This window comes from Lathamus discolor, chromosome 21 (assembly GCF_037157495.1).
Source record: "Lathamus discolor isolate bLatDis1 chromosome 21, bLatDis1.hap1, whole genome shotgun sequence".
NCBI classification, from domain to species: Eukaryota; Metazoa; Chordata; class Aves; order Psittaciformes; family Psittacidae; genus Lathamus; species Lathamus discolor.
In genome coordinates this window covers 1,300,389-1,327,004 of record NC_088904.1, presented here as the reverse complement: position 1 = coordinate 1,327,004, position 26,616 = coordinate 1,300,389, and the positions used below count along the sequence as shown (strand labels likewise).

Genomic DNA, 26,616 nt, shown 5'->3' with positions numbered 1-26,616 from the left:
AAACATCATTGAAAAACAGAGAAAAAACACATTTGTAGGAGACAAGCATTCAGGAAAAGCTTAATTATCGGTTCCTGTTCATCCTTCAAACCCACCTACTTTCTCTTTTCCTGGTCTGTCTTTATCTACTACTTGAAGTCAGGCAATTGCTAAGTGCTGACACACAGACTGGACACAAAACCAACCAAGTAATAACCACATAACTGGTTGTAAGCAAGCCCACAGAACAGAAGAACAGGCCAGATGCTGACCTTGTCAAAGAAGGAAAACTCTTGCAGTGTTCCATATTTTCCCACTGTTGCTACTGACAGATCTTTGGTACCTCGCAGCTTCATTTTCTTCTGTTAAAAGAAAAGCAGTTAAATGCTACCAAATTCCACCCCACTGCCATATACCAGCTCTCTGCAAAGGCTGAAACTCTTATTTCCCAAGCAGTGACCTAGCACAGCTGTGTCAAGTCCTCCACAGCAATCTCTTATCAAATGACTCCCAGCTAAGGAGAAGAAACAGCAACAAAGAAGAATCAGTTGAGAAAGAATTCCGAAGAGATTTCTTTGTAGAAGCAATATATTGTCCCCTTCCAGGGCCAATACAGAAGGTCTTGATACTCAGCATTCAGTGTTCCCACACACATTTAAGCATACTTCAAACATTCCCTTTTAATCCAGTCATTATGATTTTTTAAATAACTTTGACATTTTGTTTCTTGTACCTAAGCCCTCAAGGATGTTACTCATTACAACCTGGTTTAAGCAATTACATAAACACAAAGAGTAACATCGAGTTATCCTAAGTTTTTACTTGCTAAAAGATACCTTTGCGGGGCCAGAAACAGGACGCAACAGCAGTGGTCTGGATCGCTTTTTGCTGTGTTCCAGATTCTTCTCATGCTCAGTTTTCTGGACACTGTTCACTTCACATGGTCCATTTCCTGTGAACTGAAATGAATAAATAATGATTTCAACGTTCTCTTCTTGATCAGTGCAACTGAAGAACCCTACACATCTGAACAGGACACAAAGTACGTAGTTAGGTCACCTGTGCTGCAAAATTCAACGAAAAGGAGCAAAACTGACCTACTGGCTGTACGTTTTCCCATAATGTTTTGCATTCTTAAAGCTCCTTTATGTATTCTACATACAAACAGAGAGTGTTCAATATTCTGCTCTGTTCCAAGTTTACACGTACCAACGACCTTTTAGCCTCTGGGAGGAACTGTCCAAACTCAGAAAGCAGATCCTCCTGTCCCCTGAAGAGATTTGCCACTTCAGTGAACACTTCTTCCTCTGACATGCCTCGAAAGGGTCGGCCTTTAGTGTTCAGCTGCTCTTTCTGAAAAGGTCCACACAGATGTGAAACAGTCAAAACCAGACCTCACCCTGCAAGAAAGCCCCTAACAGCCCAAACCCCCTGTGCTACACACACTTGTAATGACTATCAGATAGCCTCTGGTTCTTAACAGTGCATCCAAGTAGCACTAAGTCAGCCAAAGGGTAAGACAGATCCAGTTATGACCCCTTTACACCTCAGACCATGGAAGGTTCTACAATCAGAATAGGGATATCTCTGAGGCAATTGTTGGACAACTGCCTGTTCAACAGGCCAACATTTCAGTTGACAACAGCTACTCAAACAGCTACAGTGCAAACCCACAATGTCTTCTATGGAAGAGTTTACCTGGTAAGTATGAAGAATTTCTAAAAAGGATCTGTAAATCTCTGGATGGTCAAGGAAACGTGTTTTGATTTTATTCACATAACTGATGGCATTATTGAACTCTACAGAATCAGATTCCAAAGGAATTTGGGATTTATCTTCTTTGTACGGAAGCTGTTGCCTGAACTCCTCGGAGCAGTCACTGTGATTGTGGGAGTTCTCCTGGGAGTAATGCAACAACAGCCCGCTGCCAGGGAGAGCGCTGGGAACGGGCTCTGAGGGCACCTAGTGGTATAAGAGACACAAGACAGCGACTCGTACGGAAACATAGGTGCAAGTTCAACAACCGAGCATCAGTACTTTCAAGCTGCTTAGCTAAAAAAGATAACCACATGAAGAAGAAAGATTTAATTAGCCAATAAACTGCCCTCCCTATTTTAATACCACCATCAGCTTAAAAATATCCCTTAAGTTGTACCTGGGTTATGAACCATTGGGCTCATGACCACATTTGACTCACTGCATTATCCCCTACCCTGGAGAGGGTGTCCCAAACATCACACCCCACTGTTTCATTTCAGAACTGAGCTTTAAGAAACACATTAAAACATAAGGCTTGTGCAGATGCTGAATCTCTAAGCAACACAGACATCTAAGGGAACGGAGATCTGAAAGATCTTTACTCCTACTAATTAAACCACAAGTTTATCAGTAATTTGTTCAAGTAATAGCTCTGTTTCATCCTCCACAACCACACAATAGCAACAAAAAAGCAGCAGAGGCCAACATGTATCCATCTGTATTACAGCAGATGTCTTTCACTGCAGGATGTTTGCAACTGCCTGGCACTACCCAGTGTGTTTTCTTCCCAATGTCTCAGTGGAAGACCAGAAATGTGATTGTTCCAAACCACGCAAGAGATGTGCGGAATGACACATGTAACAGAATTTATGTGGAGAATATGAGCTCTGTAACCTACCTGACTATTCAAAGGTGACTGTATATTTAATTTCCCATTCTTTGGAATTTCTATCCTGTAGCCCAGAGGGAGGAAAGCGTTGAATCCTACAATGAGGTCAGGATGCTCATGGAAAAGCTGTGAAACGCGTCGGATTACTCCAGGTGTGTCAATGCTAAAATTGAGAGGAGTTTGTTACTTGTGTCCCAATCAGAAACACAAATTAAGCCTAAGAAATTCCAGAGGTATGCCAAGCATCCAGGTTCTCAGAGCTGCACTTTTTAACAAGCAAGTTTGGGAACCTCACACGCAGAAATGAGCCCAAGCAGAGGGAATGCCCACTGCAGCTGACAGCCACCACCTCTAGGGCTGGTGAGATTGTCTACTGACTGGGGAATACAAAGAGATTTCCCTTTTCCCCCTGTACTGGGCACTGGTGAGGCCAAACCTCAAATTCTGTGTTCAGTTTTGGGCTCCTCACTACCAGAGAGACATTGAGGTGCTGGAGCGGGGCCAGAGAAGGGCACCAGAGCTGATGCAGAGCCTGGAGCACAGGGGTGATGGGGAACGGCTGAGGGACCTGGGGGGTTCAGATGGAGAAGAGAAGGCTCAGGGGGGACCTGATGGCTCCCTACAAGTGCCTGACAGGAGGATGGAGCCAGGAGGGGCTGGGCTCTGCTCCCAAGGAACAAGGGATGGGACAAGAGGAACCGGCCTCAAGCTGCACCAGAAGAGATTTAGACTGGAGATTAGGGCCAATTTCTTCACAGAGAGGGTAACCAAGTATTGGAAGAGGCTGCTCAGGGCAGTGGTGGAATCTCTGTCCCTGGAAGAGTTTAAAAACCGTGTAGATGAGGCCCTCAGTTATATGGGTTAGCGGTGGCCTTGGCAGTCTGGGAGTAATGGTTGGACTTGATGATCTTAAAAGGTCTTTTCCAACCTCTTTGATTCTTTGATTCTATTCCTGTGGCTTTTGGCTCTTGAAAACGATGGGGCAGACACAGACCCTCCACCTCCAGTGCTGAGTGACCGCACTGCTGGGAGAGAGGCCAGCAGGACGGCCTCTGTGTGTCTGGGAGGCGGAAAGGCGGCAGGAGGGCTGGGGGACCCTGCAAAGGCAGAGGAGCTCCCCAGAGCAGCCGGGGCCTTACCTCTGGCTCTTGAACTCTTTCATGATCTCCAGGAAGCCGTTGTAGGTGGCGGGGTCGCTGCCAAAGCGGATCTTCACCTGGTCCAGGTAGGAAAGCGCATCCTCTACCTGCAGGGCGAGGACATGGGTGAGGCCCAGAAAGGGAGAACAGACCCTGGGACACCCCACGGCACTGAGGGAGGTGGGCACAGGCCCTGGGGGCAGCCCCACAGCACTGAGAAAGCAGGAGCAGCTCGGAGAGGGGAACACGGTACCAGATGGGAGCCCGAGCAGGCAGGCCCGTACCGGGGGGGGGGGGGGCTCCCGGTGCTGTAAGAGGATGCAACGGCACAGAGGGGAGCAGGTCCCCGGGGAGGGTGAGCGCAGCTCCAGAGGAGAACAGGCCCGAGGGGGCGTGCGGGGTGTCCCCGCAGCGGGGAGGGCGGGCAGGCCCACGGGGACCCCCCGGTACCGGGAGGGGGGGACGGGGGTGCCCCGCGGCAGCGGGGGGGGAACGGCCCCGGGACGGCACCGTCAGGGGGAGACAGGCGCCAGCGGGCGGGCGGGCCGGGTCACGGCGGGGCGGGCAGGGCCGAGCCGGGAGGGGGTCGAGGAGCGGCCCTTGGCGGGGGTGGGGAGGGGGGTCCCGGCGGGCGCTCTCCGCACTCACATGCACCGGCAGCTTCTCCTGCGCCGCGGCCCGGCCGCCGCCGCCGCCCCATCGCGGGGCGCTGCCCCCCCGGCCGCCGCCGCCCCCCGCCGCCATGTTGGGAGTGCGGGCAGGAGCGCGCCCCCCCCCCCCCCTCCCCTTCCCTTTCCTTTCCTTCCCTCCCCCCGCCGTCAGCGCGTGCGGAGCGCGCCTGCGTCATCGCGCACGGCGCCGCGGCCCGGCCCGGCCCGGAGCGGAACCTGCGCGGCCGCCGCCCGGGCAAGCGCGCGCTGCTTCCGGCCGTTCAAGCGCCATGGCGGGACGGGAGCCGCGCCTCAGAGGGTGAGCGGGCGGCGGGGGGGGAATGGCCGGGGGCTGCGCACGGGGAACCGGGAAGGGGCGAGCCCGGGGGGGGGCCCGCTGCGGGACGCGCCGGGCTGCAGAGCCAGCTCCGGTGTAGCCGGATAAAGCGGGGGGTCTGGGGGTGCTGTACCTGAAGGGGGCCCATAGGGGTGCTGGGGAGGGACTCTTGGTCAGGGACTGCAGTGACAGGACAAGGGGTAACGGGTTCAAACTGAAACAGGGGAAGTTTAGATTGGATCTAAGGAGGAAATTCTTTCCTGTGAGGGTGCTGAGGCACTGGAATGGGTTGCCCAGGGAGGTTGTGAGTGCTCCATCCCTGGCAGTGTTCAAGGCCAGGTTGGATGAAGCCTTGGGTGGGATGGTTTAGTGTGAGGTGTCCCTGCCCATGGCAGGGGGTTGGAACTGGATGATCTTGAGGTCCTTTCCAACCCGAACTGTTCTGTGACCCCGTACAGCCAGCAAGGCACGTGCAGAAACCCAGCCATAAACCAGCTCTGAACAGAGCATTTACTGTGGCCTAGAACTGGACTTAAAACGTGTCATTTCCCTTGTCACCAGAGAGCCTGAACTCTGTAAAACCAGGTCATGTGAAGAGCAAGGAGAGGCGAAAGAATTGAGGTGCTGCTTGTTCCTCCTTAGGCACGATAGAGGATTTGCATAACAGAAGCTTGCAGAACCCTTTCTTGCTTTGCCCTCAAACTTGGTGCTGATCCTTGAACCTAGAATATGTTTCTTTACTATGAGCTGGAATACTCTGACTGTAGTCTTGCAGTTGCAAGCTCCAGTCGCAATGCTGATGTGCTCCCTCTAGATTTGGTGTTTTCACCTCTGTTCTGATGTGTGCACAAACTGTTGCTCTGTGGCATGTTTCCCTTCTTAAAACACGAAGGATGCTACACTCCTGTTTCATACAGGCAGGAGCACAGACTTCCTTATTGTTGCTAGCATTCCGCAATTACTCGCCACTTGCAACATGTCAGACTGTAATGGACTGATCCTGAAACCCAATATACAAATACTTACTGTCTTTTGAGATGCAAGCACAGCAAATGCCTTTCAGAAGAGCTGTGGGCTGGAAGTGGATGGTTAGGATTAGATTGTTATGCTGGTAAATGCAGGTTGAAGCGAAGCTGCTTTAAGAGTATTCAGTGGTTATTCAGTGCTGAAGAATAGAGGTGATACATGAAGATTTTTACTGGAGTGATCCTGGAAGGAGGATGGGAAGTGTCACAAAATAAAGCCCCTGGCTTGTGAAGTGCTCCGTAGCTGTGCAGGAAAGAGAACCCAGTATGACTGTACAAAAGCCATCTGTGGAAAGGAGTAGCTCCGTCCGTGGTGTGTTGTCAGGTGAAAGAGACAGAGCATTGATGCCTTGATATATCTGGATGTAAGGATGCTTTAAAATACAGCAGCCTTCCAGTGCCTAAAGGGGCTACAAGAGAGGGGCTTTGGACAAGGGTCTGCAGGGACAGGCCAAGGGGAATGGCTTTAACCTGCCAGAGGGGAGGCTGAGATGAGCTCTGAGGCAGAAGCTCTTCCCTGTGAGGGCGCTGAGGCGCTGGCACAGGGTGCCCAGAGAAGCTGTGGCTGCCCCATCCCTGGCAGTGCTCAAGGCCAGGTTGGACACAGGGGCTTGGAGCAAGCTGCTCCAGTGGAAGGGGTCCCTGCCCATGGCAGGGGTTGGAACTGGATGGGCTTTAAGGTCCCTTCCACCCAAAGCAGTCTGTGGTTTTATGAAAATCAGTCTCGATGCTGAGGATAGCTTGCTGTGTGTTGTTTTAACCAGATGCGCACAGGATTTGGGTATTCTTTCTTATTCCTGGGAATCCTGTCAGTTGGATCCTCCCTGACAGCTCAGGGCAGTAACTGACCATTGACACTGTCTTACCACTGTAGTACCTTAGAATAGCACATCTCATGTTTCTGCTGACAGAACTCCAAGTCCCAGAGACACCGCAGGGAATCTTCACATCCACTGAGTGCTCACTGTTCTCTGTGGCTGCTTTCCAAAGAGGAGATCTGGCTTCTGTGACCTTCCAAAGGAAACACTTGGGCATGAGGGCATTCATAAAGGAATAAGCCCTTGCTAATTGTGCCATAGAGCACTCTGTAACCTGCAGGCACAACACTCTGGAAATCAGAGTGCCAGGGATCTCAGTTTTAAGGGTATAGATGTTGATCCCTGGGCATGAGTCTGCAGGGATAATATCCAGCATGAGGACTAAATCATCACGTGCTATATAGCAAGCCACTTTTCCTGTTTGTTGATTGCTATGTCCTTGACTGGTTTCCTTGATTCTGGAAGTGGGATGCATGCACACAAAAGGGAGAGGCTGTTCTTGATAGCACAGACAGGAAAGAGGCATTTTGAGGTTGTTACTATGCTGTGTTTCCCCAACCGGACCCCCCCCCCCCCATACTGTCTGAACCCCAGGGTCTGTGCCCAGAGGAAGATTAGGTTCCTTCAGACATATCTAGGTCAGTGTGCGCTTTTGTTGTCCTGACGACAAAATGACCCACTTTTTCCTCATTTGTTAAAGGCGAATGGGGCTGGTGCCTGACTGAGCACAAAGGCAAATGGACCTTGAGGAATCCTGCCTTTGTGCAAGCTCTCGGGCAAAACTTGGTTTCTACAGAAACAGATGTTCTCTCCTCCTTGCTCTCTTTATTTACTATGTTTCTTGGATCTCATTGGTAACAGATGGATGATTAGGTGTATTTTGAAGCTGTATCTGTCCCCAGGACTAATCCTACCTTTAAGGAACCCAAAATCCACACAGTGAGATGAGAACAAGATGGGAACAGACCCTGCAGCAGCTCAGGCACTGCTGGCAGAGCCTCCCCGTTACCTCGGGGGAAGCAGGCAGGAAGAAAAGAACACTTTTCCTCTGGTGGAAGTGTCTTGAGGGCAATCAGGCACAACTTGCACAAATATTTAACAGGTGATTTATTTACCTGTGGCTTCACTTATGCCCCCTGGGGCTGTGTGTTTATTCTCTTTGTTCAGCAACTTTCTAAGCCCAAAACAAGCTGGGGAGGCAACCTGGCACTTCTGCAGGTGTCTCAGCCTCCTCTCCCCTTCTGTAAGGCTGAAGGTTCTGGATGTGGGTTTCTGGTGGGGGCTTTTACCAAAGTGCTTCAAGGAAGCTGGGGTGGGCTGTGCCGGGGGGAGCTTTCAGGGGTTAGGAGTGATTGGAGGGATATGAATAGGGCAGAAGCATAGAAGAGGCATCAGCCTGCAGTGTGACACCCTGCTGCGTTCCTGGTGGTGCTATGGCATTTTCATTTCTGGTTCTTTCCGTGGGGAATTTGTATTTATTCCCTAGTTATTGAGAAATAAAGCTCTGCAATATTGATGTATTATGCAGGAAGTAAGCTTGGAACAAGAGCTTTTTGCCTTATGTGTTTCTCCATCTGCCTCTTATATCTGCTAGTTAGTACATACAATATTCTGCTCTGAAGAGCCTCTGTGTTCAGGGCGGGACTCTGTGTGTGTGCCTGCCAGGGCTCCTTTTGTCTTCTAGGGACTACCAGCAGTTGCTGACATCTCAGCCCCATCAGCTAGCTGATTCCTGAAGCCATAGGGACTGGCTAAGCACTGGGGTGGTAGCACTTACAACAAAGGCGGAACCAGCCAAAATTTCTGACAGGCTTCAGTTTCCTCTAGAGAGAGTTGTGTGTTTCTGTGGTCAGGGTCTACAAGCTCAGAAATACCCCATCTTAAGTCAATTGCCTGCAGAAAAATATAGGGTTTAAGGTTCTACGTACCTTAACTACCCCTGAAGTACATCCAGAGCAATTTATACATGGAACTTGTTTTACAGTTGAATATAGAAACAAAAGGATGATGTAAACCCTCAAGTCCAGGTGCTTGCGGGTGATCAGCCACCTAACTCTGCATTGAAATCTATACAACTCAAGCATACAAAATACTTTATCCAAAAGTTGTAGGAAATCAATGCAGCAATATTTGACTCTGAGGAGGCTTCTAAGCAGATAGAAAACCTAGTGCCGCAGTCAGAAAAGATGGCAGAGTTAAATGGTGCCCGCTTAAGTCTATTAAACCAGATCTTCAGAACAAAATTGATAAAAACAGTGAAACTAATGAAAACTGCGAATTTTTGCCCACAGGACCAGCTCATCGGATGTTCCCCTAACCCATACATCCCGGTGACCGACAGAGAGAACGAGTCGACAAGCATCCAGTCCGCACCTGGGAGCCCCACACTGGCTGAATCTAACCAACAGCCACCTAACCCCCGTGGTGGGGGGGGGGGCTGAGATGCTTCTATGTAATTTTGATTTTAGGGCTTGTCACTGTGAGTCAGGCAAGTTCAGCTTACCATCCTCATCGACCATTCAGGTGGGTCCTAAAATACCAAACTCACCCCAACTACAGTGACACACATCCTCAAAATTTATGATAGAAATCCTCTTTGGAAAATGATGCAAGGTAGCTACCAAGTACTGAACAAAACTCACCCAAATCTTACCGAGCATTGTTGGCTGTGCTACGGGATAAACCCACCCTATTACGAGGCTATAGGAGTAGATGACGAACCCACACGGATAAACGTTCCAAATCCGGTCCAGTGTATATGGGACACAGAAAAGCAAGGAATCACAATAGAGCAAATAGTGGGACGTGGCGTGTGTGTAGGTAAAGTCCCAAAGAACAAAAAACAACTGTGTGTTAATAAGATCCAAGATAGTACCTCTGCAAAATGGTTAATACCGGCCAACAATACTAAGTGGGTTTGTTCTGTTATGGGAGTTACACCTTGTCTGTCGCTGGAAAAATTTAACTCATCCGCAGAATATTGCGTCCAAGTAACTATAATCCCCAAAATCTTTTACCATACTAAAGAGTTTGTTTGTGACTCACAGATCACCTCAAAACATCACTTGTTCAAACAAGAACCCTTCACAGCATTAACAGTAGCCACGTTAATGATCCTGGGAGGTGTGGGAGTAGGTACAGGAGTAACCTCATTGGTACAACAGAGCAAAGAATTTAAAGCACTAAGGATGGCCGTAGATGAGGACCTGGTAAGAACTGAGCAATCAATAACTGCTTTAGAAAAATCTATCAGATCACTGTCCGAAGTAGTGTTGCAAAACTGGAGAGGACTAGATTTAATGTTTTTACAGCAAGGAGGGGTGTGTGCAGCGCTTAGAGAAGAATGCTGTGTATACGCAGATCACACTGGAGTAGTGAGGGACACTATGGCCAAACTCAGAGAAGGTTTAGAAAAAAGAAAAAGGGAAAGAGAAGCTCAACAAGGATGGTATGGATCATGGTTCAACCATTCACCATGGCTAACCACCCTGATATCTACTCTGGTGGGACCAATTGCAATGATCGTGATGGCACTGATCTTTGGGCCCTGTGTTCTGAACAAGCTTGTGTCGTTTGTTAAGAGCCGGCTTGAAAAAGTCAATATTATGTTGATAGAACATCAACTGCTTTAAGAATGTTCTTGTTTGAAGTTTCCTTTCGCCATCTCCAGTTATACTCCTTTGATCCCAGTTACCCCCCGCTTACCTCTTGCTCTACGTGCCTTATGTTTTATCTTTGTGATATATACCTCTATAGGTATAGACAAGATAAGATATAGTAAGGTAAGATACTTATAGAGCATAGAATAGGAGCGAGATGTGTTTAATATCTAAAATTATGATATACCTCTTTTAGAACTTGTTGGATTTTAGCCAATTTAATTACGCATGGGGAGGGGGAAATGTAGGTAGTTAGGGTCCGGCGGTCGGAAGATGTCGCACTGTACGGAAAGATAAGAAGATAAGGCCCCTCTCCCTATAGCCAGTAACGCTTGGTTTGTGATGTAAGCAGACAGAAGTGACCTTGTAAACTCAGGGTATATAATGCCGTGTCACTCGTCAATAAAGGCCATTTGCCGTCCTCCACATTGGTGTCTGCGAGCCTATGGCCCGAGTGGTGTGGGGTTGGTCGCTGTGCCATTCCTGAACCAGATCGCCATGCCACCGAAGGCAACAACCTAGGAGCATTTGGGTGGGTTTTTTTCCTCCATCACACGTATTTTGATGACCTTTGGACAGGATAGAACAGGAAAGGAGTTGATTTACCTCCAAGGTTTCCATATCTCTGCAGGCTTGTGCCCGCGTTACTGCATTACCCTTGTTTCAAGGTTCTGTTCTGGCTTGTCACACTCTGGTTTTATTTGCTAATATGAAAACTCTGGATCTGGAAATTTTGGCTTGCATAGTTCTAGAATGCAGTACAGCGGCATGGATCCAGAAACATGTATTTCTTGCCTCTTGCTGTGGCAAATCCTCCATCCTATTTTAAGAGCACTCAGCCACACTGCTTGCTATCTCAGCAGTGATAAATACCCACAATAAAAGGCAATTCTATCCACAGGGAATCTTTTCACACAGAGTTAAGTCTGTGAAATTTTTATGGCCTCTTCCCCTGCTGTGCTTTTTTCCAAGAGAGATTGCCACTTTCTGGAAGAATCTTTGTGATAGCTTTTAAGTGACATATTCACTGAGTGAAATCAACAGGCGAGGTAAATTGAAGATGAACTCAGAAGACAAAGCAAATAGGAAGAAAAGTACGGGCAGATATGCACACAAACACCAACATGAGTGCCATTCCCAGCACCCACATGCACTGCTTACTGATACATAGGTCTTATGTTCATAGGTACTTTTCATACCTGCATAATTAAAAGACATGGGGGAACAGAAAGGGCATTTTTCTCCTTACATGTTTTTATCGGATGAGTTTGTAGTTTCTTCAGAACTGGAATATTCTCTTCCCAAAAGTGTGTAAACATTTGTGGCACTACATAATCATGTGATAAAGGAGTATAAGGGGAGATGCTAAAATTAGGATGGGGAAGAGCTCTATCTACAGCTTTCCTTGGGTCTGTTCTAAATGAAAAGTGATCACTAATGAAGTCTGTGCCAGTGTCAGATGAGGAAAGAGCTCCCTTGGGTTAGGAATTACCGTGTCTGCAGTGCTGTCCAACAGGGAGCAAGCCCTCTCACCATAATACCCCTGCAATAATTTATTAGCTCTCACCAAGGCTGCAGTCGTTATGGGAAGTCCTTGTGTCACTTTACATGCCAGCCCACATGAATTCCAAACCTTACAGGGAGAGAGTGGGTTTAACTTAGAACCTTGCCTTCGGTGAAAATCCAGTCCCATGGCACATCCTCCATCCCAGAAGTATTCCTGGAAGTACATGAGGTCTGCCACAACTTGGACAGGTGCTGGAGGCAAAACCCTTACCACTGCATGCCTACTAATTTCAGCTTGTCTGCAGTTCTTGTGCATTCCTTCCAGAAGCTGCAGCTCTGGTTGTGTAAATGCTGACTGGCTGCTGGAATGCTGGAACAAACGGTGTATTCATCATCTTACATCCTACCAGAGGAGATGCTGCAGTGTTTTCTTTCTTTGGAAGGCCCTTTTTGTGGAATCGGAGCCTGTTGAGCCCGTGTTTTCTTATTTAAAATGGAGGCAGAGTGAATGCTTTTCAGAAGAAAGGGAAACTGAGTTTTGTCATTCCTGAAAATCTGAGTCATTGCTACCCGCTGCCAGTTACCGCTTTAGGAGCTCAGTCTGGCAACCATGTCCCAGTGGGCAGAGGAAGTGGGAAATATTTGGGTATTGTCCAAGGAGAGAAGTTCTTCACAAATATTTCTTGCTGCTACAGCGGTGGATGGGAATCAAATGTGTGTTGCCCAGGGTTTTAAGAAAGCCTTCAAACTTCACTGTCTTGGTACAGACTGGCACTGCACCAAGTTATTATTGCACAGTAGCGCCTAAGACTGATTTGGCTTCACTGCCAAAGCCTGAACTAGTGCAGAATTCTGCTCTCTCTGACATGTTTGAAGTGCAAATTGGGTGTGACAGAATAAAGCTGTGTCTGAACTGCAGCAGGTTATAGGCATCTTCGCTTTCAAATGAAGCTCTGAGCTTACGGCCAAGCACAGTAGTCTCACCGCATTGTGGACTCTAGCAGAGAGAGGGCCTGACGCATTCAGCAGCTTCAGGACTTTTCAGCTTATTTACCTGGAAAAACTGAGCTGATGAAGATTCGGACCAGGCTGCAGGGCTGGAGAGGAACCATCTTCCCACAGCGAAGATCCTGGCATGTATCTGGACTGAAGCTCGTGCTGCTGTCCAGGCTCTCTGAGGTCTCCTCAGCAGAGACTGCTGGTTAGAGAGGAGATGACTGAAGGCAGTGCAAATCCAATCCCATGGCACATCCGCCATCCTCCCCCACATGTGGTGCCTCTCTCAAGCAAGCTGCCTTGCTCCCCCTTTTTTAAGGAAAGCCTGGAAAATTTCAGCTGCTTTGAGAGGAGCAGTAGGAAATGGTTGACTGTCTGCACTGCGACGTGTGAAACCTGGAGTGAGCCATCTGTATTTGAAGAGGACGGATATCTCTATAGCAACCAGTGTGTGTCACTTGAGGAGTATCCCTTGGGTCTGTTTCTAAGGCACTAAATGTGCTCCCTCTCAGGTGCTGTACACCTGAGTTCCCTTTGATTGCTGCTTTGCCTAGCTTAGAAATAATTGTCTCTGTATTTTAGCATCATGCAAGTCGGATGGTGCTAGTATCATTTATGGTTGAGGTACTCTCAGCCATTGAAAGCAGGTTTCTTTATACCAGGGAATCTGCCTATGCTCTGTCACTATTTGCCTTCTATGCAGCTGATTTACTAAAAGGTGTTGAAACTGTGAACAATAAATACTTCCTCTGTAATGATGTTTGGACTTGGGGTACCATCCCCAAAAGAGTTCAGTACTTGGGGTACCATCCCCAAAAGACATGGGGAAAGACAGAAAAATTTAATCACAAAAAACCACCAAGTAGGTAGAAATCCAAAGGACAGAAGAGAAAAAGGCTTCCCAAGGGATACTCCAGCTAGCAGTAGGACTCCAGTGACACAAGCTGGGCTTGCTCCTAGTTTTGGGTTGTATAGCGCAGGATAACACCCCTGACCACTGAGGGGGCTGGTGCATACTGCTGCAGGGCTCACCCTCCTGTCAGTTGTTGAGCTCCAAAGCAGGAAACTGCAGCTCTCAACAGAGAGCAAGTAGAAAAAGAGCATCTTTGTCCAGATGCCCTTGGAATTCATAGGGAGAGAAGGTAACTGGTGCAGACATCTCAGCAGAGGCTCTGACAGAACGGGCATCTCCACCTCATGCTCACAGAGCTTTTCAGTGTCTCTTTTCCAGTATTCACAGCACATTGCTATTCTCAGCTTGTTTCAAGATGTGTTTCTGTGCGTGTTCACTAGAGCTTTTCCCTTAAGAAATGCTGCTGTCTCCGTGCCCTGTGGAAACGGAGATGGTGCTCTACCAGCCAAGCAGATTCACTCGCTCAGATCCACTTTCTGCTTCCCCATTTTCTCTGGGGTGAGACAAGGAGGCACAAAAGCACAATGTAGTCAGTTCTAAGTAAGGTTGATGGCTTTGTAATGGAAAATAACTGCGGTGCTTGAAGATAGTTGACGTGGTTTCAGGTCCTTAGGACCTTAGTACAAAAACTGTATGAAAAGCAGAATAGAAAAAAGGGACCTGGGGATGGGGAGTACCTGGGACTCGCAGATGTCCAGGGTGGGCACAGTTAAACAAACTGGTAAGTAGAAGGACAGGATGATTGTTACGTTTGTGGTGTTAATGAACCCATTAAGTTGGTGTAAACATCTACTGGGGAGTATGCCGGACTAGCAGGTGTCCAGGATGGGCACAGTTAAACTAACTGATAAGTCAAGGACAGGATGATTGCTATGTCTGTAATGTTAATTAAGCTGGTGCTTCAAAGACTGCCAGAGGTTATGAAGATTGTTGGAAGAAGTAAACGACCCTTAAAGACCACCATCACGTTGTATGCATGCGGGAAACTTTCCGGAAAAGGATGTAATTCGTGTGTAGCCTCATATATAAGGACCTGTATAGCAATAGGGGACACACGTTAGGAGGAGCTATCCCCCGTGTCTCCCGGCACCGCAATAAATAGCTGCTTGTCAGCTTGAAACTCTGTTGGAGAGTCTGTTCGTGGAGTTTTCTCCGAAGCACAGGAGACCATAATCTATTATTTCTGTGGCTTTTTTGGCCTTTTACAGGAAACTGAAGCGTTTCAGAGAAAACCAGGATCAGGCAGAGCAGCTGCTGGGGTTTTTCTGTTTCATGAAATGAGATTTAAGAGGCTGGTGTCTATCTCTCTCTGTATCCCCTCTGCATCTCGTTGGCATACAGAGGAGTAATTAAAGAAAACTTAGTAATCTGCATTTATGGGCTCCTTTTGCGGACAATACATGCTTAATCTCCAGTCATCTAGCCAAATGAAAAGAGATTAACCAACATCCTAATCTATCATAAATCAAACAGGCAGGGAGACAGCACCTTACCTTAAGAGACAAACATCACAGAGAGCCTACATTAGGGTTTAGCCCACATTATTCGGAACCTACTCTAAGCCAACGTTAGGGCTCTAAAGTCATGGATTTATAGAGTGTTCTTCGAGGCACTGCAATCTGTGATGTGCTCTCTGCACCTCACACTGCATGCACCCGTTGTTGTTGCTGATTACACCAATTCTTGTCACTAATGAAGCATAGAAAATTGCCTCACTCCCTGATTCGAGCACTTGGTTGCGGTGGGACAAGAAGTCCTCAACTAGCAGATCTGTTTTGGGAAGGTCACAATCTGCCGGCTCGATTGAGGAGCCCCCGGGGCTGGGATAGCTGGAAAAGCAGCAGCTTGCTTTCCGAGGAGCTTGGTGCAATTTGCAGATCCAAACCAAACAAAATCAACCAAGTCTTTTCCAGGGACATTCTGGATTCCCTCCGGTTATACAAATGCTCAAGCCTCTAAACATACCAGACCTGTTCTCCTGCATTCCACAGCTAGAGACTACCTGTAGCCTAAAGCTAAGATGAAATCACTGACACTGATTCTTCCTAAAAGGTGACATTCGGGAGCCCTCTAAACAATTCCCTTCCCAAATTCTCTTTTGGAACAATAAGGAAACAGACAAGGATCAGGATAGAAAATACTCTAAATTGTACTTTTTCTAGGGATAACGTGTTAAGATGCAAATGCACAAGTGTGAAAGAGAGCCCAGACCCAAAGATACTAATGAATGATGATCTTGGCACTATCAGCATCTCCTTCTTGTCAGAGATGCCATCGCAGAGGTGAAGTGAGGAGCAGCTGTGACTCAGAGCAGGCTCTGGCATGATGGGGAACTTGTTTTCTCACTGTCTGTCTGTTCCATGAGCCACCAGCCCCTAGCAGCTTGCTCACAGGCTGCTGCCTTTACAGACCACAGGAGAACAGGATTAAGCTCTTAGCTGGGAGGCAATTTTGTGGGTGTTTACGAAGTAAGAACCACACTCTTGGTGTCTGATGACATCCAAACCTCTTTAGTCGGTGTTTCCTTACAGTGGATGGACACACACATCTCCTTGGGGCCAGTGGCAAAAGCATCCTAAAGAGGCAGATATCAGCCCACTGTGCGTGGAGTGTTTGGCATCCACAGCCTGTTTTCTCCATTGCTGATAGTTTGCCTTATTGTTTTGTAGTCCCAGTAGAGATGGAAGAAGCTCCTACTAAATCCAGATGCCTTTGGGAGCCTTCTAGAGTATCTTTTATAGGTATTTATTCGGATTTCTCATTGTTTTGGCAAAGAACCAGAATACCTTGAGAAAAAATCCTGGCTGAAGAAAAAGCTGGGGATCTAAAGAAGGATATGCCATGCTATTCCAGCCTTCCCTTCCATATAATCCTGTCCTGTGTCTTGCAGTAGCCAGTTAGGTCCTTTAAAGAACAGCACAAGGACTGTAGACAATTACTGTGAAGGACCCAGACGAAGATGTGCTGCTGCAAAATGCATAAAGCTGCAATTTTTAATGCTTCTGTGTGTCCTGTGTGCTACTTGGACTGACACTCAGCACCAATCTCGTGTTTTATATCTCTGAAGCATCACACAGCCATGAAATAGGCTGCAGGAAGGAGGTGCAGGTGTTTGGCAGCTGATCACCTGGCAAGTGTTAAAAGGACAAGTTCCCTATTGCTCAGGAGATGGCTAAGGTAACAACCATAGCATCATAGAATGGGTTGGGATGGAAAGGACCTTGAGATCATCCAGTTCCAACCCCCTGCCATGGGCAGGGACCTGGCACACTAGACTATGTCGCCCAAGGCTCTCTCCAGCCTGGCCTTAAACACTGCCAGGGAAGGAGCATTGCCATTCTGGGTCTTTCTGCTTATCTGGATTATAAAATTTGGTTACTCTGCACAAAACATGGAAGAATGTACATCCTGCCATTAACAGGGAAAGGGGAAAACGAGCACTGGTTGCTCCAGCTTGGCCCTGGATTGTGTTGGCTCTGCCCTTTCTCACATAAGCTCTTCAATATAGGAATTCTTTCCTTTGGCCTCCTTTTGTTTACTTCAGTTCATTTACTGTGAAGAACGAATGTTTTCTGTAAACTCCTATGGGTTTGGGTTTTTTCATACAAACACAGTAAGGGCTGTAGAGCTTTCCCTATCTGCGAAGCTGATCTGCAACGATGGAAAAGCTGTAGGCACTGCGTTTGGCTCTCTCTATGTAACAGAAAAGGGAAACCTTTCAGTCAGCAAGAAATGCTGAGAGCATCATGTTCAACACTTTGCTTTTTCCATCAGGCAACCAGGGCCTCTTTGAGGATTAAACTTAGTGCTAAATTTAGCTACCTCTCACTAGAGTTAGTATCAGAAGTTATCACTTCAGAACATCTTTGGAGGGAATGACGTCTGTCCCATGGAAGTCTAAGCCCTGTACCACAGTGGGATTTGGAGCTGGGAACATTCTGCGCAGCAGGAAACTCTTGAGACCTTGTAGGCTCTTTCAAAGCACTTGAGACACCTGCTCTGCTCAGCCTGCTCGTTTATTGTTCTGTCCAGGTCCTGAGCACCGTTTGGTGATGACACTGGAGAGGAGAGAATGGTCAAACCGCATAGAACATTCTTATGCCTTTTTTTTCTGGATTTATTGTATGTATAAGGCTTCCACTGAACTCTTCCATCAGTTGGGTCATACAAAGGCTTTAAGTCCCACACTCCAGTGCAACTTCTGTTCTCAACTGTTCTGATCAATTAAGGAGCATTAATAAGCATTTGAAAAGAGTTTAATCTGGGAGGAGACAAGTGAAAGCCTCAGAAAATAAATAGCCCTTTGCAGATCCTCATTTAGTGAGCCAGGTAGAGTGACTGTGGCATCTTTGCCTCATCGCTCCCATCTCTGTGCCACAGAAGTGAGTTACTTCATCCCTTTAGGAAATGGCAAGCTACCATTTCATTGTGGTTGGAGCAGAGTCTTAAGGAAGAAGTGTATGTACAGGTAAAGGAGCCCTGCAGAACGTACCCTCAAGTGCCAGTGGACAATCGGAGTCACTTCACAAGTTTTATTAGTTGGCAGCTTTTATAAAACAAAATTCCTCTCGATCGGACATCTCGTAAAGCAGTTCTAGTCTTGTGCACGCCAGCGAGACATCAGGTTTCAGCAGACCAGCAGAACCAGTTGTCAGGTGGAATTCCTGTTTTCTACAGGGGGAGGGAAACTCACAAAATTAAGGCACTGTCAAAGCCCAGCCCCACAAATCAAAGAACAGAATGAAATCATTTCGCCTCTGTCCTGGCTTCCAGCTGGTTGGATACAGTATGGATTTTTATTCAATTTTTTAATTAACCAACAATTTCCATTTTAACAGGGACACAAAAAACCTCAAACCTGCTTTTCTTCAATCCCTTCAATCCTATTTCTATTCCCAGTTGCAAAATGACAGCAGCGAAGCTTATTGCTAGGGATGGCACATGATGCCTAACTGAAAGCTCAGTGCTCTGTCCCCACACATGCTATTGTCACTGCAGTGATCCCAGCCCTTGGATGATGACACTTCTGAGAACAAAATCAGTGATAAGAACAGCTTAAAACTAGTCTAAAAGCCAGTATTCACTAAGCAGAACTGACAGGTTCCTCCCTGAACAAGGGAGGGCACAAGCTGTTTTCACAAACCAGTAGTTTGGCCAAAATGGACCTACAAGGGATAATGTGCATCTCCAGCAGTCCTTTAAAGTGGTTTCAATCAGCTGGTGTGGAATCCACTTCTTCAGCCTTTGTATCTTCACTTAAGAAGATATAAAGGGTGACGAGCACACCAAAATCACTGCTTCAAGCACAAACCAGTGTGTGGCTGGGGGCTTAGGACCGCACTTAGAAATATCCAATTCGCTATAGAAAGATGCACCGTTTTGAAAAAGCCACACTCAGGTCCATGAATCAGGTGCCCTGGCAATTATGAATAAATAGTAATAAATACTTATTTACACTCACACACCCTTCTTGTATCCCACAGATTACAAACAAACCAGAAACGTGCTTAGTTCAGTATGATCAGGTTTGAGGTGGGACACACTTAACAACATGCAGCAACGCTACATAACAGTTTAGAATACTAACAGTACCAGTACATAGCACTCAGAGCATTTCACAGCTTCAAAGCTCTTGCAAACACAGACTTAGGTAAGAAAATGACAATGTTCTATCCATTATCAGAGGGAAATTCAGTGAGAGAAGCAGAGTTTGGCCAGGACACCAGAGTCAGTGTCCTTACCGCATCTGAAATGTCAGATTAATTGGAGATATGGCAGATGTGGGAGCTAGGGAAAATTAGATCAGGCTCATATGAGACTCGTTGCATTTCATTGAGTATAAAATCCAATTTCCACATTGACTGCATCTAAACGGTGTGTTCTTTTGGTAGACATTAAAAAGGTCAATGAAAACTCAAAGGGATTTAAGAGTTGTGGGAGCACAAACCATCACCTCCATTCACAAACACAGTGAAAGATTTTACATCAGCTGAACGAGCTGCATCGTAGCTGCTGACAGCTTGAGAACTGGCACCCACTTATCATCCTGGCCCAAACCTACGAATCCCTGACAGTGTGATCAGGATAGAGAGACCAGCAGCAGCACAGAGAGCACAAATGAAATTCAGGGACCCGCCTGGCAGTATCCTGGCTTCCACCTCTCCTGGAGTCTGAGAGAGAAGGATTGGAGGATAAAGGAGGTCACAGGTGGCTTTGAGACTCAGTTCTGGAAGAATTTTCCTGGCCTATTTACTTTGTGGTTGCTTCTTTATTCGGCTTTCTTGGCTTTCCGTTTCCTTGTGCCTTCATTTAGCTCTTCTTTTGACTTGGCAGGAGGCGGCGGAGGATGGGAAACCTCATGGGAGGCCCCATGATGATCGTGGTGGTGACTGCTGTGTCCACTGGAAACAGAGCCAAAGAAAACTGGACAGATGAAGTTTTCCACCGGAGCAAAAGGTGAGGCGTGAGAGTGAGTTGCCGTCATGAAGACCTGCCATGCAAAAGTGAATACGCAGAGATCACATACATCAGCTATGAAATATAAGCTAGGAAGGAGCATTCCACTTAGACCAGGTAGAAGTCCCTATTGCTACATGCATGACTCATCTGTAGCACAAGGATTTTCTCACATACTTCTGATAGGATGGAGAATTTAGACCCTGATTTCCTGAACAAATTCCCTGATACGTACAGCCAACGCCTTCAGTAGTGGTTTGGGAAGGTGGAGACCTCCAGTTGAAATGTGTACCCTTTCTCTGGTTCTGTAGATTTGTTAGCAGTAGGCCTGCTGTTAACTTACCTTGCAAACTATCATGAACATGGTGAAAAAGAAGATGAGGTTGGCTTCAGAGATAGGGAGCCAGTGAGTCTGTTGCAGAGTGAAGAGGACTGTGCCATACAGACTAGCCTTCGTAGGGCTAGAAGAGAAATAAATTGTCTAGGTTTGCACCCAGTCCTGAATGGTTCTTTAAATGCCATTTTTAGGCTGACAGAGAATTTACAGGCTACCTACTTACAAGGACATACGAAGAATTTCATTTGTTTCTGGCTTCCAGACCCCACGGAGCAGTTGCTCAAAGTTAGACATCAAAGCAACACCAGAACCTGCGAAACAGTGAAAATGAACAGCTAGAACTGCCACAGCAGAGGAGAGCTCTGCTGTCTTTCTAGATCCCCAAGGGATGACAACCTAAAGGGAACAAAAGGTTCATGATATTCTTCCCAAGGTGGCCTAAAACAACAGAGCAGGGCAAATGCTTTCTGGATGTGCCAGAAAGTGTTACCTGATGAAAAAAGCATTTGCCTCTGTTGCATTCACTGATGCTCAAATTCTTGCTCCAAACACAAGCTAAAGGAAAACTGACTGGGCTGTTCAACATGGTAGAACCTCCCTGAAAAGATGTGTGAGGCTAGAGACAGTCAAACACATGAGAAAAACAAGGAATTCCTGAATTCTACCCCCATGTTTCATAGTGACTCAAGTTCTTTATGCCGCCGATAAAGTTAGATGATGACTCAGCTGACAACCATTCTGCAAGGATGAGTAAATACCTGTGTTCTAGGGAACATGATTGATGGAAGCCAGCTGACCACATCCACTAACTGCTGGCCGGCACTGGGTGACGTGGTCACCTTCAGCCTCACTTACAGATTCTCCTGTCCCTCCCCACAGGGCTGGATGCATTTAGAGCATCTCATCTTTCACCTTTGACCCATCCAATAGCCATCATAATGAACCAGCCGTGGTGGTAGTGGTGATGAGCGTGGTGGACCCCAGCTGCAATCTTGCGAACTCTGACCACTTCCTTCATTGCCACAAAGATGAGCTTCACAGGCAGAAAGCTGACACACTTGTAGAAGAGGTTCATGGGACAGAAGAATATCAAATACCTGGAACAAAAGCACAAAGAATTTGAGGACCAACTTGGTTGTCCTGATTTGAGATGTGCAGAGAGGATTGATGAGGTGTACTGTAGTGTTAACCCGAATTATGTCAGGGAGAAGGAAGTGCTGGTTCTGTCATGCAACCCATATGCAGTGAGGAAATGAAACGTGGAGGAACTGTGGTTAATTTGTGCACATTTCATTAACATGATGAATAAAACGCCCCCAGATTTCCAGTGTGTGCCACTCCTCTGCTATATGTGGTACCTGTAGTGCGTGCTGCTTCTGCGGCAGCTACAAATAGAAATGCCCAGTGGTTGGACTGGACCCAACCTGTATTATCGAAGCAGTAGACAACCAGTCAGAGGAACTGGAAACTAGATCTAGGAATACAAAAGACTCAAAGACTCCCTCGCCCCACCTCTTCTTTCCCCATTTAATCCAAGGAAGGTTATACACGTGTGTCACACAAGCAGATGGGTTTGGACGCAGCCAGCAGCGTCGCATGCTTAATAAACGAGGTGGAGTGCAGAGACTCACCAGACTGCTGTGGCCAGGATGACACTGGAGTTGTTACTGAAGTAATCAATAGGTGATTCTCCAAGTAACAGATCAGCAAGGATGTAACTTCCAAAGCAGTGGAGCATAGCACACAGCCAGGAGGCAAAAGGGCTCTTGCGAGACATCTCCACAGCTCCTGTGAAGCAAATGCTAAATGAGAAAGTAGATTCAGCAAGTAAGCAGAAACATCAAGACCTAAGAAGGAGGCTTGTGGTGCATGTTCTCCAACAAAATAAAGAAAAGCGCTTGTAAAATAAGATACAAAGATGTGTATTTGGTGAAACCTGAGCAAGTACCAGATATCGTCAAGAGATGCATGCGATTGCAGCTTGCAGCCCCCCTACCCATGAGGTTTCAAGTGAACTGAGTCATTGAAGTGTATGATTTGACTAAGAGTTTCTCTCCTGGATTTGCTGCTACTTACTGCAATCAGAAAGAACAGTTTTCCCCTTGCAATCAATGTCTTTGTACAGTCTAAAAGTAAGGTGACACTAGTACCATTCTCTCCATTGCTTCAACCTAGGTGCCCTCTAGAATTCATGAGCAATCTGTTCAGCTCTTTCATTCATAAGATAACCTGTAAAAATAGAACAGTAATTCTTAATCTTCATTTGAAAGAGGAGCATTTGAGGATTCTTCCCTGCTCCTGTACTAGTTTGGGAACACCCTCTGAAAATACAACTAGGTATTAAACCACTGTGACTGTCTGGCAATACATTATGTTCTTTTCCCACAGCCTTCTACTGACTTTTAATTCCCCCGTTTTCAGCCACCTCTGTACGTCTCCAAGGAAGCCTCTCAGGAACATCAATTGTAAGACTGTTTCATCACCTTAAACTGTTCCGGAGTCCATCGTGCACCATTTCGGATACCAAGCTCTGTTCAGTAAGCCAGTGACAGGCAATTAAAATGCTAAGATGTTATGTCAGCATGACTGACCTTAATTAGCAGTATGTGCATGAGCATATGCTAAAACTATGACTGCTCGGACTCTTCCATCCTCAAAGACATTTGATCCAGCTGAAAACACAGTGGAAACAAGACAGCTGCAAGAGCCATGACATGAAGCTGGTTCTATAGGAACCTGTAGGCTTAATTTAGTAACACTTGTTTTTCTTTGGCTCCATGGCCACGCTGTCTCCAAGGAGGAGCCAGGACATTGCTGTCCCGACACTGATCTTCAGCAGAGGAGCCGTGGGATGAAGCACTGCAGGAATCTAGTGAAAACACCACCCCGGCTTTACCCAGTCCAAGCGGATTGCAGGGCTTACATAGCTGTAAAAGCTATTTTCATAAGGGTTGCCTGTTAACTGGTCCCTTCAGGACTTAATGCTGGCGTTAAGTGATCAGGCCTGGAAAACCCAGTACTTGGAATGTCAATAGAACTGAATGTGGGTCGTACAGCACAGGGATCTCACAGCCAGAGGATGTAAACCCCTACCAAAGGGGGGTGGTGTGTTTCTTCCTCCTCAGACATCAGGCAGTCACACCGAGACCATTCAAACCAGCCTGAAGAGTGCACACGCCATCAAAACCACATGGAGAAGGCAGCATTGGGAGAAGAGCAAGGCGCAGCCGGGCTGCAGCAGGGCAGAAAGCGAAAGCTCAGGTTACGGCATGGTCTGGCGGGTGGAAAAAGCCAAGGGTTTACTGACAGCCTGCTGGTATATAAATAGGAGGAGGTATTGCCCCAGAAATAGAGAAGCCAAGCAACTGGACGCGGCCGTAACGCTACCTCCTGGGGCAGCAGCAGGGAAGTGACCGCACTTCTGTAGCTCCATGTGGCTGGAACCCAGCGTGAAATAAAAAGCACGCCTGATTTTCAAAAAGCACTCGTTCTTGGAGGTTTCTGCTGTAGATTTAGACCCCGCGGGGCACCTCGGAAGCAGCAGCACGAGGCCCCGACACGCAGGGCCCGGCTGGGGGGGGCCACTTCATGCCCCAAACGTCAGGGCTATCCCAAAGGAAGCGGGGCAGGAGCGCTGAAGCTGCCCCCACCGCGCACCTGCAGCCCCCGTGCCGCCCGCCCCGGCCTCCCCCCGGCCCTCACGGACGGGGCCGCGCTCACCTGGCTCGTACTTGAGGTAGAGGACGGAGACGATGAAGTAAGCGGCGTCGAACAGCGGGAACACGGGCAGCGCCGCGAAGGCGGCCGCCAGCTCCCCGAGCGGCAGCGCCGCCGCCAGCTCCATGGCGCCGCGGCAGCGAGCAGGGCACCGGCGCCCACCTCAGGGAGACGCCGCGGCCTCGCGTCCGGCGCTGCAAGGCCGAGGCCCCGCTCGCTCCCCCGCCGCCACCGGCGGCCGGTGTCCGGACGCGGAGCCTCCGCCCCGGTGCCACCCCTCCACCGAGCGGCAGCGCCCGCCCCTTCCGCTTCCGCCGCCGGAGCTGCCGCCATGATCGGGGACCTGCTGCTCTGCGGGTACCGGGCCCGGGGGGGGGGGGGGGGGGCCGGGCGCGGCCTGGCCGGGCCCGGTTGGGCCGCGCCTGACGCTCGGTCTCTGTCTCTCCCTTAGGACGCTGCTGGTGAACGCCGGGGCCGTGCTCAACTTCAGGCTGTGAGCGCAGAGGGGGGAATGAGGGAGGGAGGCGGCGGGGGGGCGGCTGTCACCCTGCCTCACACCGGCGCTCGCTCCCTGCAGGAGGAAGAGGGACACGGAGGGCTTCGGCGAGGAGTCGAGGGAACCCACGACCGGTAACGGAGGGGACGCGGGCGAGGGGCCTGGGTGTCCCCCCCGCCCCGCGCCGGCTCCCTCGCCAGGGCTGGCTGTGGACAGGAGCGGGCGTTTCCCGAAGGGAATCCATGATCCAAGCGTTCTGGAGGCGCTGAAGGCCAAGTCGAACCTGGGATGTGAATCCCTCTGGGCCCGGAGTGCCTGCTTTATTAACCAACAGCCGGCATTTTTCCGTGGCAATGCTTCCGTACAGATGTGTTGATCCCAGCTTGGGGACCGGGGAGGAAACGTACGAATTACACATTCTGGTTTGCGTTGTTGAGCGCGGGTGCTCCAGAGGCAGCCCCGTTTCTGCGCTGTGGTGTCAGAAGTCGCAGGAAGGCTGTAAACTCCAGCAAAGCGCTATCATGCCTTTGTAGTGTAACCCCGTTTTAGCACTTAGTGTGCCTATTGCCACGTGCCCTTACAGGGATGCACTGAACAGAGCACATCCATACAAAGCTTCCAGCGTCCAGGTCTTTGTTTGCCTGACCTTATGCTGGGATTGCTGATGCTTTTCAGGTGGTGTTGAAAACGGGACCCGGCAGTGGCTCAGGTATTTGTCACTGTTGATTTTTAGGTGACAACATCAGAGAGTTCCTGCTGAGTCTCAGGTATTTTCGAATCTTCATTGCCCTCTGGAATATCTTCATGATGTTCTGTATGATTGTGTAAGTAACGCCGCGCAGCACCGTGCCGTTCGTTTGGAGAAAGTCCCATATGCTGGGATTTTTCCTGCATGTATATGTCCGTTTGGATCCCTTTCTGTCCCACTCTATCGTTCCATAATTCCTTTTCATTTATTTCACTCATTAAAGAGGTGGTGGTTGACCTCGCAGCTTTCTGCTAGTGCATGAAAAGCTTCTCTGCAGCACGGAAGTCATTTAGCCTTAGATGCAGTGCTCCTTGTTGTGGGTTGCTTAGGTAAAACACCATTTAGGTCAGCATTTTGGGAAGGTTTTCATTCGGGGGGGGGGGAGAGGAGGTGAACCCACCAATAGCATGGAATCAGCCTTGAGAAGAGTCTCTCCACAGGCTTTAGTCCCAGTAGTTCAGTTGTAGCTGGTTCTCATCTCTTTCTTCTCTGTCCCATCCGCTAGGTTATTTGGATCTTGAAGACTGCCCACGAACCCACCTGTTGACTTGGAAGAGACTTTCGGCTGGGAACCCCTTTTCTATGGAGTACAAGATGACGCTTTCCAAACACAGCCCTGGACCGTGGCCTGTCCATCATGCGCGAGCTCCCGACGCGCTCACCCTCTCCAGCCCCCCCTGTAACACGGTGTGTGCTGCCCGCTTCCAGCCGGGGGCTGAGCCGTGAGGCCCCTGAGCCAAAACCTTCACAATTGTTTCAACTTCACTGAAATACGGAGAACTCGGAGTCGTTTTGCTCAGCTTAGAGCGTGCAGGGCGAGAACTGGCGGGTCCTGAAACCCTGCGGGGTCCGTGGATGTGTCTCCTGATGTCCCCCTTGTCCGTATCACTTGCCAGGCACGCTTCTCAAGCCTCGTAAGGTTGAGCAAGGAGTTGGTGTCACTTCTCGCTGTTCCAGTTTGGTTTGTTGGAGAAATAGAAAAGGCTGATTGAAAAAACACGGGATTCTCAACTTCCGGGTTTGGGGTTTTTTTCCAACAAAATACTTTTTAAATTAAAATTTCAAAGTGAGGATTTTTTTTTAAAGCACTATGTAAGGGATAAATAGCAAAATAATTCTGTAAGCCAACGCGAAGGCATCAACTTTGGAAGTATCTTGGATTTGGTTGAATAAAGTTGCTCTATTTAAGGGTA

At 48.2% G+C, this 26,616-nt stretch overlaps 3 protein-coding genes and 1 long non-coding RNA gene across 7 annotated transcripts in view; 2 read left to right on the top strand and 2 right to left on the bottom strand.

Moving 5' to 3' along the window:
• Positions 1 to 4,729, bottom strand: part of SIN3B (SIN3 transcription regulator family member B) — a 14,384-nt gene extending 9,655 nt beyond the window's left edge. The window contains 9 exon segments of the mRNA XM_065658838.1: positions 252 to 341; positions 816 to 938; positions 1,189 to 1,332; positions 1,678 to 1,941; positions 2,636 to 2,789; positions 3,766 to 3,872; positions 4,414 to 4,518; positions 4,520 to 4,627; positions 4,630 to 4,729. Of these exon segments, the coding sequence (XP_065514910.1) occupies positions 252 to 341; positions 816 to 938; positions 1,189 to 1,332; positions 1,678 to 1,941; positions 2,636 to 2,789; positions 3,766 to 3,872; positions 4,414 to 4,518; positions 4,520 to 4,627; positions 4,630 to 4,707 (1,173 nt within the window). The 5' untranslated portion in view covers positions 4,708 to 4,729.
• On the top strand, positions 4,603 to 23,946 carry LOC136003322 (uncharacterized). 3 transcript variants are annotated; one of them, XR_010608059.1, is made up of 5 exons: positions 4,603 to 4,734; positions 8,887 to 9,118; positions 17,702 to 17,791; positions 20,003 to 20,125; positions 22,884 to 23,946. It is a non-coding gene; the product is annotated as an uncharacterized LOC136003322 (long non-coding RNA). The 3 variants fall into 3 exon arrangements; XR_010608058.1 differs by lacking the exon at positions 17,702 to 17,791; XR_010608060.1 differs by lacking the exons at positions 17,702 to 17,791; positions 22,884 to 23,946 and adding an exon at positions 21,342 to 22,843.
• On the bottom strand, positions 18,188 to 24,527 carry TMEM38A (transmembrane protein 38A). Of its 2 annotated transcripts, none has more exons than XM_065658839.1 (6): positions 24,194 to 24,527; positions 22,094 to 22,250; positions 21,375 to 21,559; positions 20,686 to 20,773; positions 20,469 to 20,586; positions 18,188 to 20,159 (listed from the first exon to the last, which is right to left on the bottom strand). In XM_065658839.1, exons 1-6 carry the CDS (start codon positions 24,510 to 24,512, stop codon positions 19,938 to 19,940), a joined length of 1,089 nt encoding a protein of 362 aa, XP_065514911.1. In that variant the 5' UTR covers positions 24,513 to 24,527; the 3' UTR covers positions 18,188 to 19,937. The 2 variants fall into 2 exon arrangements, with proteins under 2 accessions (XP_065514911.1, XP_065514912.1); XM_065658840.1 differs by having other exon boundaries at positions 24,183 to 24,388.
• On the top strand, positions 24,471 to 26,616 carry SMIM7 (small integral membrane protein 7). Its single transcript, XM_065658841.1, has 5 exons — positions 24,471 to 24,536; positions 24,631 to 24,672; positions 24,757 to 24,809; positions 25,409 to 25,499; positions 25,929 to 26,616. The coding sequence occupies exons 1-5, from the start codon at positions 24,511 to 24,513 to the stop codon at positions 25,942 to 25,944; spliced, it is 228 nt and encodes a 75-aa protein (XP_065514913.1). The 5' UTR covers positions 24,471 to 24,510; the 3' UTR covers positions 25,945 to 26,616.

Bases quoted from the DNA above. Each gene is read 5' to 3' on its own strand.
- SMIM7 (XM_065658841.1), top strand. From the start codon at position 24,511: ATGATCGGGGACCTGCTGCTCTGCGG. The intron at 24,673-24,756 runs GTGAGCGCAGAG...CGCTCCCTGCAG, and splicing joins GCCGTGCTCAACTTCAGGCT to GAGGAAGAGGGACACGGAGG. The intron at 24,810-25,408 runs GTAACGGAGGGG...GTTGATTTTTAG, and splicing joins GTCGAGGGAACCCACGACCG to GTGACAACATCAGAGAGTTC.
- TMEM38A (XM_065658839.1), bottom strand. From the start codon at position 24,512: ATGGCGGCAGCTCCGGCGGCGGAAGCGGAAGGGGCGGGCGCTGCCGCT. The intron at 20,587-20,685 runs GTAAGTAGGTAG...TTTCTCTTCTAG, and splicing joins GAAATTCTTCGTATGTCCTT to CCCTACGAAGGCTAGTCTGT. The intron at 20,160-20,468 runs GTAAGTTAACAG...TTTGCATGGCAG, and splicing joins TGTTCATGATAGTTTGCAAG to GTCTTCATGACGGCAACTCA.